Here is a 16,336-nt window from a genome sequence, read left to right as displayed (position 1 = left end):
TCATCTCAGCGGTTCACATCCCGGGCGTGGAAAACTGGGCGGCAGACTTCCTCAGCCGTCTGGGTCTCGTCTCGGCAGAGTGGTCATGTCATCTGGAGGTACTCCAACAGATTTGTCATCGCTGGGGGACTCCGGACCTCGACCTGATGGCATCGAGGCTAAACGCCAAGGTACCGGGATCCAGAGGCCAGCAGGGCGGATGCACTGGTCCTTCCATGGTGTCAATTTTGCCTTCCTTACGTGTTCCACCTCCCTCCCCCCCCCCCACTTCTGTTACTTCTGAGGGTTAACAGGAAGATCAAGGCGGAAGGGATTCCGGTGATCCGAGTCACTCCTGACTGGCCTCGCTGGGCGTGGTAAGCGGAGTTGGTTCAGCTCCTCATTGATGTGCCCTGGCGACTGCTGGATCGACCAGATTTACTCTCCCAGGGCCCGATTTGCCACCAGAACTCAGGGGCCCTGTGTTTAACCCAAGCTGGATTCTCCCGAGAAGTGGTTTCCACGATGATAAGTACTCGGAAACCTGCATCGGAGCGCATTTATCACTGCACCTGGAAAACGTTTTTCGCATGGTGCAGGGAAAACGGACATTCTCCTCTTGATTTATCCATCCCTACTATTTTGCAGTTCCTTCAGACTGGTCTGGACTCAGGCCTAGCGCTTAGTTCCCTCAAAGGCCACATCGCTGCCTTATCTGTTTTGTTCCAGCGCCGGATTGCTTATACGATACCGGTGAATACTTTCATTCAGGGGGGTTTCCCCCTATAGAAGGCCGTTGGATGCCTGAGATCTTAACTTGGTTCTGGGTGTTCTACAGGAGGCTCCGTTTGAGCCTCTGCAGGACATCTCTCTAATTCACCTTTCATGGAAGGTCGCCTTCCTGGTTGCAGTGACATCGATCAGGCGGGTATCTGAGCAAGTCGCTCTTTCCTGTCCTTTCTAATTTTTCACCAGGACAAGGTGGTTCTCCGTCCGTCACCATCCATTTGACCAAAGGTGGTCTCTTCCTTTCACCTTATCAAGGACATTGTCCTGCCCTCATTTTGTCTGGCACCAATACACCGTTTTGAGGGGGCTCTCCACACTCTGGATCTCGTCAGGGTTCTCAGAAGATACATCGCTCGGACGGCATCCTGTCGCAAGATAGACGCCTTTTTTGTACTTCCAGAGATCACAGGAAGGGTCTGGCCGCTTCCAAGTCCACAATAGCCAGGTGGATTCACTCGGCTATTCAGGAGCCTTACCGTGTCAGAGGCAAACCTATCCTATCGGGGATTAAGGCACACTCCACTCGGTCGGCGAAACAGGTTTGCAAGACTGCGACTTGGTCCAGTCTGCACACCTTCTCGAAGCACTACAACGTTCACACTCAGGCTTCCGCAGATGCAGGCCTGGGAAGAAAGATCTTGCAAGCGGCGGTAACGCATCTCTAGGCAGCTGGTGCATGGCGGTTTGTTCTGTCGATTCCCCACCCAGGGACTGCTTTAGGACGTCCCATCGTCCTGTGTCCCCCAATGAGGCGATGGAGAAACAGGGATTTTGTTGTACTCACCGTAAAATCCTTTTCTCCGAGCCACTCATTGGGGGACACAGCACCCACCCTGCTGGCCTGAGTATGTTCTTCGGTTTGACGTTTTTTTTTAACCTTTTGTATGATGATCATGTTCTCCCACTGCTTTTTCACTGAACTGGTTCAGCTGGAGCCAGGGTGTGGGTGTATACTGCAGAGGTGGAGCTAATCTATTTTGTATCTACTTAGTGTCAGCCTCCTAGTGGCAGCAGCATAACACCCTTAGTCCTGTGTCCCCCAATGAGTGGCTCGGAGAAAAGGATTTTACGGTGAGTACACAAAAATCCCTGTTTTGGTGGTAAAAATGTAATTTTTCTTCATTTCCCGTTGGTATTAATTTCTGTGACACACTTGTGGTGTCAATATGATCACCGCACCCCTAGATTAATTAATTGAAAAGTGTACTTTGTAAAATGGGGTCACTTATGACGGGTTCTGTTGTTCTGGCACCTCATGGTCTCTACCAGTGTGACATGGCACCCTCAAACCAGCGCAGAAAAATCTGTAACATATCCTTCCCTTCTCATCTGTGCCTCAAAATTAGTTTTCGACCACATATGGCCAGGTTCACATTGCGTTAACAGCAGCCCGTTCAACACATGCGTTAATGGGCTGCTGTTAACGCAAGTGCCGATATGTCATCGCGCTACCGCAGATAGAGCTAGCAGGTGCTCTCTCTGCGCTAGCGGTGATGGACCCGGAAACGCTACAACCCATGACCAAGGGTCCGTCACTCAATGACGGCACATCGCTAGTGAACGCCCACAATAGGCGTGCGCTGGCGATGCGTCTGACATTGGACTAAATGGCGGTGTTAATGGACTACGTTACACCGCGTTATGCCGCGGTGTAACGTAGTCCGTCTAACTGACGCCAAAAACGTAATGTGAACGTTTCCTATGGAGTATTGGCGTACTCGGGAGAAATTGCACAACAAATTTTTAGGTCTTTCTCCTGCTGTCCTTGTGAAAATGAAATTGAGGCAAAAAAAAAAAATTTTTGTGGGAAAAATGTGTTTTTATTTATTTTCATAAATATAAATTTTCACATCTGTACATTATAAACTCATGTGAAACAGCTGGGCGTTCATGGTGGTCACCACACATCTATATGAGTTCCCTGACGGGTCTAGCTTCCAAGATGTCACTTGTGGGTTCTTTCCACTATTGAGCCCGCTAATTATTCCAGCAAATTTTGCATTAAAAAAGTCAATGGCGCTCCTTCACTTCCGAGCTCTGTGTGCCCAAACAGTGGTTTCCCCCACATTTGGGATATCAGCGTACTCAGGAGAAATTGCGCAACATATTTTAGGGTCCATTTTTTCCTGTTACCCTTGTGAAAATAAAGGGCGTTAAAGGGCTTCCAACCTTCCTTTGAACTGTGCTAATAGTAGATTGTCAACGGAAGGAAAAAAATTGTGAACCATATACCGCAGTATGGCAGTGTAGGGTACCAGCTATTGTATGTAGTATAAATTAGTAGCGATCGCAGGATCAAGGCTCCAAAGAGGACCAAAAAATAGTGTGAAATTAAAAACCTATTTTTTTTCAAAAGTATATTAAATAAAATATATATTTGTTAAAAAAAATTATATACAGTCCTGCTGCCTACGCAACAGTTAAAACTATCAAAATACTAAATTATATAACCAAAGTGTATTGAAGAAGGTAATTAAAATTGTAGAATTACTTTTTTTTTTTTTCTTTCATTTTTTCAGTCAACGCACCGCTCACCAAAAATTATAATAAAAAGAAATAAAACTCCTGTTGGAAATGTACAATTTGGGACTGATTTTTAATTGCAGGACCCAAAGCCCAGAAGAAATTTAAGCGATTGATGCTGAACCGGATAAAATGGGATGAGCAGACGTCCAATCCAAAGGCTGACAGTAAGTTCATGGATTCATATAGGCAACGCCCAATAACCCCATCGGGGATCTCTGCTATTCTGTATGTGCTCAGTCCTAGCTTGTATATCGCCTCGCCATACACTCCAGGAACTGAAACGCTTATTCTGGTGAAGATCCATAATCAGCTATTTTTTTTCCCTACAGATGATGACGAGTCAGATGAGGAAACAGTAAAAAAGTCGAACAAGTGCTCTTTAGTGTGGGAGGTGAGCTCCAGATCTATATATAATTGTCTAAGGGGTACTTCCGTCCATCTGTCTGTCTGTCTGTGTAACGGAAATCCCGCGCCGCTGATTGGTCTCGCCAGCTGCCTGTCCTGGCTGCCGCGACCAATCAGCGATGGGCACAGTCAGGCCGAGAATTAGTCCCTCCCTACTTCCATCCAGTCAGTGCTCGGCGCCCGCTCCATATTGCAGTCCAGGCACCGCTCACACAGGGTTAATGCCAGCTATAACAGACCGCGTTATGCCGCGGGTAACGCACTCCGTTTACGCTGCTATTAACCCTGTGTGTCCCCAACTTTTTACTATTGATGCTGCCTAAGCAGCATCAATAGTATAAAGATCTAATGTTAAAAATAATAAAAAAACAAAAAACCTGCTATTCTCACCTTCCGTCGTCCGACGATGCGCTCGCGCCTGCCGCCAGCTTCTGTTCCCAGAGGTGCATTGCGAAATTACCCAGAAGACTTAGCGGTCTCGCAAAACCGCTAAGTCATCTGGGTAATTTCGCAATGCATCCTGGGAACGAGAGATGGAGGCAGCCGCGCGCGCATCAGCACAGCTTCGCTGGACTCCGGCGGGTGAGTATATCACTATTTTTTATTTTAATTACACGGTGAGTGGCCGGGCCTGGGAGTAGTGATCTATGTGTACGGTGGCCCCAGCTGTGCGGAATAGTCGTGTATCGTGTATTATATGAAGCTGTATGGGACTATTTACTTCTATGGGCAGTGTTAGATACTATGTGGGCTGTGCTATATACTATGTGGGCTGTGCTATATATTACATAAGCTGTGTTATATACAGGTCCTTCTCAAAAAATTAGCATATAGTGTTAAATTTCATTATTTACCATAATGTAATGATTACAATTAAACTTTCATATATTATAGATTCATTATCCACCAACTGAAATTTGTCAGGTCTTTTATTGTTTTAATACTGATGATTTTGGCATACAACTCCTGATAACCCAAAAAACCTGTCTCAATAAATTAGCATATCAAGAAAAGGTTCTCTAAACGACCTATTACCCTAATCTTCTGAATCAACTAATTAACTCTAAACACATGCAAAAGATACCTGAGGCTTTTATAAACTCCCTGCCTGGTTCATTACTCAAAACCCCCATCATGGGTAAGACTAGCGACCTGACAGATGTCAAGAAGGCCATCATTGACACCCTCAAGCAAGAGGGTAAGACCCAGAAAGAAATTTCTCAACAAATAGGCTGTTCCCAGAGTGCTGTATCAAGGCACCTCAATGGTAAGTCTGTTGGAAGGAAACAATGTGGCAGAAAACGCTGTACAACGAGAAGAGGAGACCGGACCCTGAGGAAGATTGTGGAGAAGGACCGATTCCAGACCTTGGGGAACCTGAGGAAGCAGTGGACTGAGTCTGGTGTGGAAACATCCAGAGCCACCGTGCACAGGCGTGTGCAGGAAATGGGCTACAGGTGCCGCATTCCCCAGGTAAAGCCACTTTTGAGCTACAGAGAAGCAGCACTGGACTGTTGCTAAGTGGTCCCAAGTACTTTTTTCTGATGAAAGCAAATTTTGCATGTCATTCGGAAATCAAGGTGCCAGAGTCTGGAGGAAGACTGGGGAGAAGGAAATGCCAAAATGCCTGAAGTCCAGTGTCAAGTACCGACAGTCAGTGATGGTGTGGGGTGCCATGTCAGCTGCTGGTGTTGGTCCACTGTGTTTCATCAAGGGCAGGGTCAATGCAGCTAGCTATCAGGAGATTTTGGAGCACTTCATGCTTCCATCGGCTGAAATGCTTTATGGAGATGAAGATTTCATTTTTCAGCACGACCTGGCACCTGCTCACAGTGCCAAAACCACTGGTAAATGGTTTACTGACCATGGTATTACTGTGCTCAATTGGCCTGCCAACTCTCCTGACCTGAACCCCATAGAGAATCTGTGGGATATTGTGAAGAGAAAGTTGAGAGACGCAAGACCCAACACTCTGGATGAGCTTAAGGCCGCTATTGAAGCATCCTGGGCCTCCATAACATCTCAGCAGTGTCACAGGCTGATTGCCTCCATGCCACGCCGCATTGAAGCAGTCATTTCTGCCAAAGGATTCCCGACCAAGTATTGAGTGCATAACTGAACATTATTATTTGTTGGTTTTTTTGTTTGTTATTAAAAAACACTTTTATTTGATTGGATGGGTGAAATATGCTAATTTATTGAGACAGGTTTTTTGGGTTATCAGGAGTTGTATGCCAAAATCATCAGTATTAAAACAATAAAAGACCTGACAAATTTCAGTTGGTGGATAATGAATCTATAATATATGAAAGTTTAATTGTAGTCATTACATTATGGTAAATAATGAAATTTAACACTATATGCTAATTTTTTGAGAAGGACCTGTATTACGTGGCCAGTGTTATATACTACGTGGCCTGTGTTACATACTACGTTGGCTGTGTTACATACTACGTGGGCTGTGTTATATACTTCGTGGCTGTTATATACTACGTGGGCTGTGTTATTTACTGCGTGGCCTGTATTAACGCATCGGGTATTCTACAATATGCTTGTATGTATATAGCAGCCACATAGTATATAGCACAGGCCATGTAGTACTCCTATATACTACGTGGCCTGTGCTATATACTATGTGGCTGCTATATACATACATACATACATATATATTTTAGAATACCCGATGCGTTAGAATCGGGCCACCATTTAGTTATTGTCTATACAGCTACTTTATGGTGGGGATTGTAAAACCTTAAAATGGTGATCTGGTCTTTACAATTGCATGCAAATGGTTTATATGCAGTAAGATTTGTTACTTGCTTTTGAAGTGTCTATAACTGAGATAGATCTTTGGTGTTATTCCCCATGTTCATAGATGGATGTAGTCGAATAGTACTTGTAAAAACAAGCACTTTTTCAATTTACAGTTTGTTAAAATTTGAAGCCGTTCTTGAGATATTAACATTTGTTTACTTCCCTGTTGCCTAGGAGACCGACCACCACTGCGTTTTCATTTGTAAGCACTGCACTAACGGCGAGCTCCAATGATCGTGGTCAGCTGCTAAATAAAGCTTACAAGCTCCATAGAAATGGGCTTGTAAGCATTGCCCTTGCAGTGGTCTGTCTCCAAGGCAACAAGCTGTAAACATAAAAAAAAAATTAAATACCTCAAGAATGGCTGAAAATGTAGTAGTAAATTGCAAAAGTTCTTGTTTTTACATGTAGTATTCAACAATACCCATTCATGAAAATGAGAAAAAAAACCTTGAAGTCAGTCTCTCATACAGCAACATGACCATGCCCCCACTGTTTATCTCCTCCTCGTGTGCTTATAGGTCAGGACATCACATATCCCTTCACCTCTGGTCACTGGGTCACATCTCTCCTTCGCTGTTTCTGAAGGAATTGTGTTTCTCATGCTAGGCAGCAGATGACGAAGTGCCCAGCATGAGAAACCATAAGGGAACAACACAGCAGTATGCCAGTAGCAGATCTGTGTCAGTGAGTACTTACAGCACTACCGTACTTCTTGTAGTCGCGAGAAAGTGTCTGTAAGAGAAGAGAGGAATCCTGGGAACTATATTTCTTCATGTTTGTCTTGCCCACAGCAAGCCCTGGCAGCATTAAAACCAAGGTGCTGCATCGTCTGGTGAGAACTCAAGATGCATAAATGTTGTCTTGGATTACCTCGTAATTATCAATATTTTTTTTTTTTTTTAGGGAACGGCCAAAGAACGCAGTTTTGGTGACATAAAATTCAAACAGTGCCCCACAGAAAACATGGCTCGGGAACATTTTAAGAAGTACGTGGCTGAGCACTACTGGGACCTGGCACTGAGTCAATCAGTTTTGGAAACTGCAGACTGAGCTCCATCTATTTTTTTTGGGCAGAGGGGGTCATGTCAGATAGATCTACCATGGTTGTATTTTCCGCAAACCTTTGATTTTGGACAACATTACATCATTTTACTCCTCACCGCTGGACCTAGGACACAAGCAGAGAACAAGTTCCACTTCCGGAATACCAAAAAAATAAAAAAAATTTTTTACACACTGCTCTAGACAGGTTCGCCTATGCTTTGAAGTTTTTTTTCTAGTAGCCCCTGTGGTCAGTGGCCCTGAAAATTTTTTTTAATGGGTGATTTATTATTTTTTACTCCTCTTCAAAACAAATATTCTGTAGAGTTGTTTCCAATGGCAAGACATGGGTGATGCCTTCCGAAAAGGTTTTTTTTAGCCTTATTGCTAATAGCTTATAGGTCCTAGAGCGATATGACCACACTATGCTGTCTGTAGGTCTAGCCGTACCTATATCGGATGGATCCCAGAAGACCCCATCATTTATATGCAGCAGCAGTGTTGCCCAAATTTACATGTCTGCATCGGCCGTGTGTAAATGCAATGTTGTAAAGGGATGGTTTTAATAAAGCTTATTGAATAGACCACAGTAGCAAAGGATCAGATGTACGGCTTTCTTCCATTAATTTCTATGGGAGCTTCAAAAATTTCTAATTTTGGAGCTATTTTAGAAATGAGGGAAGAGAAGATGCAGAAGAAAAAATCTCAAACTGTAACTAAAGGGGAGATAAAATGTTGCTGTTCTGGACACTGCACCCATATTGTAAGTTCTGCCCTCCACGCGGTTGAGGATCGCCACCAACATGTTTGTTTTCCTTCCCTTTCGCCATATGGCTGGCTCAACTCATTCACTAAGCCAGCCCCCTTTCGTTAGAAGAAGAGGGCTATCTTAATGACAGTGATATAGAAGAGGGGCAGAAATTGGGGACGCTGGTAACAAAGGACATTAATTAAATTTTTATTTTTACATTTTGAAAAGCCTTTTTAGCGTACAGCTAATTTTTTTTTCACGGTTGGATTTTTTTTTTTTAATTTGCATTGCTAGAAGTAACATCTTGTCTTTTATGCAAAGTAATTAAACACAAAAAAAAAAGAAAAAAACCTGAGTCGCTGATACAATTAATTGGTACGTAAATTAATCTTCCCTATATTTAAGTTGTTTATTTAAAAATATATATTTTGTTGTAAACTTTCACGGGTTTGATCTTTCGCCTTAAGTATTCCTTATTTAGTTGCTGCGGTACCACGGGCCAGCGATTTTGCTGATTACAAAGTTTTCTGTGAAATCCTTTTTTCTCAGGTGTATCATCGTTTGGGGGAGGTGGGGGGCGTTACTTCACTCTGGATGTCATTAAGAGGCAGACACTAACCCAAAAGTGTCAGCTCCCCCTGATCAGTCTTTACACATGCAGTATGGACAAACCCAAGTCCTTAAAGGGAACCTGTCACCCCGAAATTCGCGGGTGAGGTAATCCCACCGGCATCAGGGGCTTATCTGCAGCATTCTGTAATGCTGTAGATAAGCCCCCGATGTTACCTGAAAAAGGAGAAAAAGACGTTATATTATACAAACCCAGGGGCGGTCCCGCTGCTGGTCAGGTCAGATGGGCGTCTCTGGTCCGCTCCGGCGCCTCCTATCTTCATTACAAGACGTCCTCTTCTGATCTTCAGCCACGGCTCCGGCGTACTTTGCTCTGCCCTGAGGGCAGACAAAGTACTGCAGTGCGCAGGCGCCGGGCCTCTGACCTTTCCGGCGCCTGCGCACTGCAGTACTATCCTCTGCCCTCAAGAGGGCAGAGCAAAGTACGCCTGCGCCGGAGCCGTGGCTGAAGATCAGAAGAGGACGTCATGGAAAGAAGATAGGAGGCGCCGGAGCGGACCGGAGACGCCCATCCGACCTGACCAGCAGCGGGACCGCCCCTGGGTGAGTATAATATAACGTCTTTTTCTCCTTTTTCAGGTAACATCGGGGGCTTATCTACAGCATTACAGAATGCTGTAGATAAGCCCCTGATGCCTGTGGGATTACCTCACCCGCGATTTTCGGGGTGACAGGTTCCCTTTAAAGGGAGTCTGTCAGCAGGTTTTTGCTTTGTAATCTGATAGCAGCATGATGTAGGGGCAGATATTCTGATTCCAGTAATGTCACTTACCGGTCTGCTTGGTGCAGTTTGGATAGAATCCTTGTTTTCTCTTCATTATAACCCCGCCCACACCCCTGATTGGCAGCTTCCTGTGTACACCGTCAGCAAGCTGCCAATAAATGGTGGGGGCGGAGTTACACAGATTAGCCTGACTGGTCTGCGCATATGGCCTAGTTCTGCAGTGATAACCACCTGCTGATAAAACGCTGATGGTATTGAAACTACAGCACACCGCCTTATAAGTGATACATCCCTGAAATCAGGCTCTCTGTCCCTACATTAAATAGCAAACACCTGCTGATATATTCCCTTTAAAATATTGTAAAAACAACATATGTCCTCCAATTAAAATGTCTGGAGAATGATTTTTACTAGAGATAAGTAGATCAATTCTCTGGAGTCAGGTCCATATTCTGCATGCGCTGCACGAGAACCCTACTTTCTGGCCTCTTTGGCTCCCCTTTTGATAAGCCATGAGATAGATGTGGTGGATGCTGGCAGGTAGAAGGTGGTTTGCAAGGATTCCCATTCAACGGCCACAAATTACCATCCTTGCTGCACCTCAATGTGGTTCCTTAGATGCCTCCTGGCAACAATCCTTCTGTGTTGTTTTTTTTTTGCCAGGCCTATAATAAAAAATCAAAGTAGTAAAATATAAAATAATCCTGTGCGCTCTACAGCTGATGGAGCATAAACAATCAGGGTTTTTCTTGGTACATGTGCCATCTGTTACTTTTGTTTCTGGGTTATGGCCCGTGTGCCTTTCTCACAAGGTTTTTTTTTTTTGCAGGCAAATGATCCTGCCCACCCCTCCCCCCACCCCCATAAAAAAAAGAAAAATGGATATCACCTGGTGCGATCTCTATGTTTTACAATGTAATGGTTTGGAGAGCCGAAGACTCTGCGCCTCGCTTCCTGCTTCAGTGGTTTCCTGTCCTTGGAGGGAGAGTTCCCGAGGGAATGTCTGGGGGTGAAGGGGTGCTGACCTGAGCGGCTTAGGGGGAAGATACATCCCCTTGCTTCCATCCTAAGGGCCGCAGTATGTCGCGAACACATGCGCACAGTGGAAAGTGTCCGGCGTCTGTTTTCACTTCTGGGGATGTGGACTATGGGGGCAATCGCCCCAAAGGTGGGAAATTCGAAAATGGCACCTCATTATAAAAGGTGCTCTTTCCTTAATATTCTTGGCTGCACCAGTGGACCGGTAGAATGGAGGAAGGGAGCCATACCAGAGATCCTTTGGAAGACGCAGCATGTCCATGCACAGTGGTTTTCTACTTCTGGGGTGTATGAGTTAAATACCTCTTTTACTTTCAGACTAATTCTGTGTCTGAATATGTTTTGTTGTAGAACAGGCCTTGAAAAGCGCTGAATAAGGCAAAGAATAAGGAATGTGCACTTTGTAAAAACATATTGTTGCCATCCTATAACTAAAAATTGTGCCAACTTTGCATAGAGAAGAGAGGCAGAGGAATCTCGTCCCTTATGAATAACATGAAGGCTATTGTGGAATCGGAGATCAGGAATTGGCTTAAGGGAAATAAGAATGGGACCCCTTATGTTCCTGCAGAGGTGTAGGATACGAGCACGGATGAGGACTTGGAAGATGGGGAATTAGAAGGCTTTTATTCGAATGTCTCATCCTCAGACAATAACAAAGGCCATCCTTGTTTCCTGGCAGAGGACACAGAGAAATTAGTTAAAGCTGTTGGGGCCCACAATGAAAATTGAAGACATTAAGGCTATATTCACACTTAGCGGTTTTTACCGCGGAACCGCCGCGATTTTGATGCTGCGGGTCCGCAGCAGTTTCCATAGCGTTTACAGTAACATGTAAACCCTATGGAAACCGCAAACCGCTGTGCACATGCTGCGGGAAAAACCGCGCGGGAACGCAGCGGTTTACAACCCGCAGCATGTCACTTCTTTGTGCAGAATCGCTGCGATTCTGCACCCATAGGAATACATTGAACCGCTTACTTCCCGCATGGGGCTGTGCCCACGTTGCGGGAAGTAAGCGGATAATGTGCGGGTGGTACCCGGGGTGGAGGAGAGGAGACTCTCCTCCAGGCCCTGGGAACCATATTTGGGGTTAAAAAATAAAAAATCTGGTTATACTCACCCTCTGATGTCCGGAGCTCCTGGGCGCTGCACGCGGCCGTCCGGTCAGAGTTGCTGTGCGACCAGGACCTGCGGTGACGTCGCGGTCACATGACCGTGACGTCACGAAGGGTCCTTCTCCCACAGCATCTTAGGAACCGGACCGCCGGGTGCAGCGCCCAGGAGATCCGGACATCAGAGGGTGAGTATAACCAATTTTTATTATTTTTAACATTACTATTGATGCTGCATATTGCTGCATATGCAGCATCAATAGTATAGGCGGAAACCCGCAGCGGAAAACGCGGAAAAAACCGCGATAAATCTGCAGGGAGAACCGCAGTTGTTTTGCCCTGCAGATTTATCAAATCCGCTGCGGGAGAACCCGCAGGGACCCGACGCAAGGTGTGAACATAGCCTAAGACTCCGAGCCCACTTGTGTACTCTGCTCGCAGGGCTTTTAGGTTGAAGAATTGGGCAGGGGATCTTAAGTCAAAAAGTAAACTTTTTGGTATTCCATTCCATGGAGAATTCCTTTTTAGGCCAGTTGTAGATGAGATACTGGAGAAGGCGACATATGCCAAGAAAGGATTTCCCGCTAATTTCTTTTGTGCTTCTGGAATAAGGGAGTTTGCGTCTACAAGGACCAGTGGCCTTGAAATAGGAAAGGCCTTAATTATGACTCTTTTTCCCTCTGATTCTCCATAGAGACCTGGAAGACAATGACACCAGACCCCAGGTAGATGAAAGGTTAAAAAGGTTTCTTCCTGCCTAGGTAGAGATTAAAAAAAAAACAGATGGATGTTAGATAACATAGAGCAGGGGTTAAAGCTAGAATTCCGCTCTTGGCCGCCAGGAATGTTCTTGGTCTCAAAAATCCAGTCCAAGAAGTCAGAACTACAGGCCTTAAAACAGGAAACCCTGTCCTTAGTATAGAAGGGGGTACTTACTAAGGCTCAGGGACCAGATTCTACAGTGCTTTTTTTTTTTTTTTTTTTTTTTTTTAACTGGGAAATCCAGACTGCTCCTTAAGAACCGTAGTGAAACTGAAAGATTTGAATCACTATTTTAAGTCAAATATGTAGAATTGAGAGTCCTCAGTGGTTTATACCTTTTTAATGGCTAACTGAAAAGATGGTAACAAATTGAAAGCTTTCGAGACTACGCAGGTCTCTTCATCAGGCATAGACTAAAAGAAATTCTGAAGAATCACATATTTATGCACAACATAGCACAGGAAAAAAAAAACCCATGAATAAGACAGGTGATCTGCTTCATGTCACCTGTCTTCTGTTTTCCTTTCTTCTACTTCAGCTGAAATCACCAGCAGGTACGGCACCCACCAGCTATATTCATTTGCAACGGCTTACAGATGCATATCTCGGCGTGTCAAGCTCCTAAAGGTACCTTCACACATAACGATATTGTTAACGATATCGTTGCTTTTTGTGACGTAGCAACGATATCGTTAATGAAATCGTTATGTGTGACAGCGACCAACGATCAGGCCCCTGCTGGGAGATCGTTGGTCGCTGAATAAAGTCCAGAACTTTATTTCGTCGCTGGACTCCTGCTGACATCGCTGGATCGGCGTGTGTGACACCGATCCAGCGATGTCTTCACTGGTAACCAGGGTAAACATCAGGTAACTAAGCGCAGGGCCGCGCTTAGTAACCCGATGTTTATCCTGGTTACCATCCTAAAAGTAAAAAAAACAAACACTACATACTTACCTACCGCTGTCTGTCCCCGGCACTCTGCTTCTCTGCACTCCTCCTGCATCCTGTGTCAGCGTCGGTCAGCCGGAAAGCAGAGCGGTGACGTCACCGCTCTGCTTTCCGGCCGCTGTGCTCACACAGCCAGTACAGGAGGAGTGCAGAGCACAGCGCTGGAGGACAGACAGCGGTAGGTAAGTATGTAGTGTTTGTTTTTTTTAAATTTTAGGATGGTAACCAGGGTAAACATCAGGTTACTAAGCGCGGCCCTGCGCTTAGTTACCTGATGTTTACCCTGGTTACCGGCATCGTTGGTCGCTGGAGAGCTGTCTGTGTGGCAGCTCTCCAGCGACCAAACAGCGACGCTGCAGCGATCCGGATCGTTGTCTGTATCGTTGCAGCGTCGCTTAATGTGAAGGGGCCTTAACTTTTCCTCTCCCCCCTCCTCTTTTCTTGAATAAACTGCAGTCAGGCAGTAAATCGCGTGACCACTGAACTTACTTTCATGGCGTGGCTCTTAAATTCAAGGAAATCAAAAATTATTCTGGAGCAGAGACCAGTCTTTCTGGGAATTCTTGTGGATTCATGTAAAAATATTTTTTTTCCTTCCATACGAGGAAGTAGACAAAATAACGGTGATATATTCCTGTCTGATAAAAAATTAATTAATGTGCTGTGCCATGGATCAGGCGCCACTCCAAGCCTTTTCCATACTTTCCTCTTCCCATCATTCTTCTACAGTTCGAACTTAGTCTTGCTTTTTCAGACCTGAGCTGAGTTTTTTTTGTCTGTAAAATCTAATCTGGCCTTTCTATTTCTAAGGCTGACTAATGGTTTGCACCTTGTGGTGGACCCCTCTGTATGTGCTCTCATGAATTCTTTTCTTTATGGTAGACTTAGAGTCTGAAACACCTACTCCCTGGAGACTGTTCTTCACTTGGGTGGATGTTGTGAAGGGATTTTTCTTCACCGTGGAAAGGATTCTGCGATCATCCAACACTATTGTTTTCTGTGGTTCAAACCTTTTTGAATTCACAAGTGCGCTTTATTTTACAGAATGTTTGTTTATTTTGCCACTCATAACCTTTCTGCCATCTCTCATGGATTTTTTTTTTTCTTTTTCAGCCTAATGATGATCTGTTTCTCTCCCATTGAGAGCTCACGATTGAATGTTGTGGGTTCATCGCAACAGCTTCCAAATGCAAATGCCACACTGGAATCCGCTCTAGCCCTTGTGCCTGATTAATTGATGATAGATTAATAAGGGAATAGCCCATGCAGCCCATTAAAGACCTTTTGAGATAATTACCCAATTACTTTTGATCCCTTGAAAAAAAGGCAGTTATATATTAACCCTGCTGTTCTGTTCGCATTTGCTATAAACTTGTACTGTTCCCGGGTCAATATGACCCGACCTATTAATTCTTGATTTTTAGCTACTCTAAGTGTTTTATTTGAATACGTTTTTCATTATTCTACTGTATGTGAACATGGTTGATCATAAACAAATGAAAAATTTAAACTAAATAATTTTTTTTTCATAAAAAGGTTACACAGGCTTTTTACAATTGTCTTTGATTGTTGGCATTCTGCACACAAATAACAAAGAAGCTTTACATTACTACTACTAAAACATGAAATTTAACTTTTTGAAAACAATATTTATAAATCAACAAATGAAAAATCATAAAAATTTCAACCTTTTTAGAAAGAAAAAAGAAAAAACTGAACATGTTCATGCGTTTTTACACTGAACACAATAATAAGACACATGTCCTTTACACAGATATTTTGAACATCCAGCTCATGTCAGAGTAGTCTTATTGTCACAGGAAGATGGACAGAAGCTACATCTCTTCCTTTTTTTGCTCATAGCTGTGCTGCTGGTAGCTATGCTGGTGGAGGCCGTGGATGTGGAGTCTCTTTCTTGAGCATGCTGGACACTTTTTATAATGGCTATTGCTCCTTCACTTCGGGGGGTCACTTTTCTGCTGTCAATATATGGCCTAACCAGGGATTTGCCCAATTCCTCAAGAAATAATCTTCTTTTATGCAGCTTATTCCGGTTCCAATCGGGGTCGATTTCTCTCCATAAGACAAATGCATTGTATGCAGAAACGTCCAGTATGTTATAAAATAAAATCATTGGCCACCGATTGGTTTTGCGTTTGCATGTATATGTTGATATTGCTTGGTCTAAAGTATCAACTGCTCCCTTTGTGGCATTATAATCCAAAATAATGTCAGGCTTTCTGTCTTCTCTATCACTTACGGCATTGTCATGGTGCATTGTGCTCATTAGAATTACCTGCTTTGTTTTTTTTGGAACATAAGAAATAACAGTTGTATTTCCAGAAAAAGAAAAAGTAGAACTGTACACCACTCTCTTGCTAAGAATACCTTGCGGTAGTTCAGGTTTGTTTTTTCTTATAGTACCCAGCATGGTAAGTTGTGTTTTCTTCAACATCTGGCCTAGTTGATAGGATGTAAAAAAGTTGTCACATGTGGCATTTTGTCCTTTTCGTCCATGATTCAAATCGAGAACAACACGCATACCCTGATTTTTTTCAGGTCTTTCACCAGGGGTTTTTCCTGTATACACTTGAACATTTAGAGCATATGAACTTTTGCTGTCGCAAAGTGTCCAGATCTTGATGCCGTATTTTGCTGGCTTACTTGGTATATATTGTCTGAATGGGCACCTACCTCGGAATGCCACCAGTTGCTCATCAACAGTTACATTTTCACCACTATTATACAATTTTGGTAGAATCTCTACCCACTGATTTCAAACATTTCTAATAGGTGCTACTTTATATT

At 44.0% G+C, this 16,336-nt stretch overlaps 1 protein-coding gene across 1 annotated transcript in view; it reads left to right on the top strand.

Annotated features, from left to right (window-relative positions):
- PRPF3 (pre-mRNA processing factor 3) overlaps window positions 1-8,142 on the top strand; it is a 64,591-nt gene extending 56,449 nt beyond the window's left edge. Inside the window, exons 14-16 of the mRNA XM_069727111.1 lie at window positions 3,375-3,458; window positions 3,624-3,685; window positions 7,420-8,142. Of these exons, the coding sequence (XP_069583212.1) occupies window positions 3,375-3,458; window positions 3,624-3,685; window positions 7,420-7,566 (293 nt within the window). The 3' untranslated portion in view covers window positions 7,567-8,142. The remainder of the gene's footprint in view (window positions 1-3,374; window positions 3,459-3,623; window positions 3,686-7,419) is intronic.
- Window positions 8,143-16,336: the final 8,194 nt, after the last annotated feature.

The sequence above is a fragment of the Ranitomeya imitator genome, chromosome 1, assembly GCF_032444005.1.
Source record: "Ranitomeya imitator isolate aRanImi1 chromosome 1, aRanImi1.pri, whole genome shotgun sequence".
NCBI classification, from domain to species: domain Eukaryota; kingdom Metazoa; phylum Chordata; class Amphibia; order Anura; family Dendrobatidae; genus Ranitomeya; species Ranitomeya imitator.
This window is presented reverse-complemented; position numbering and strand designations above follow the sequence as displayed.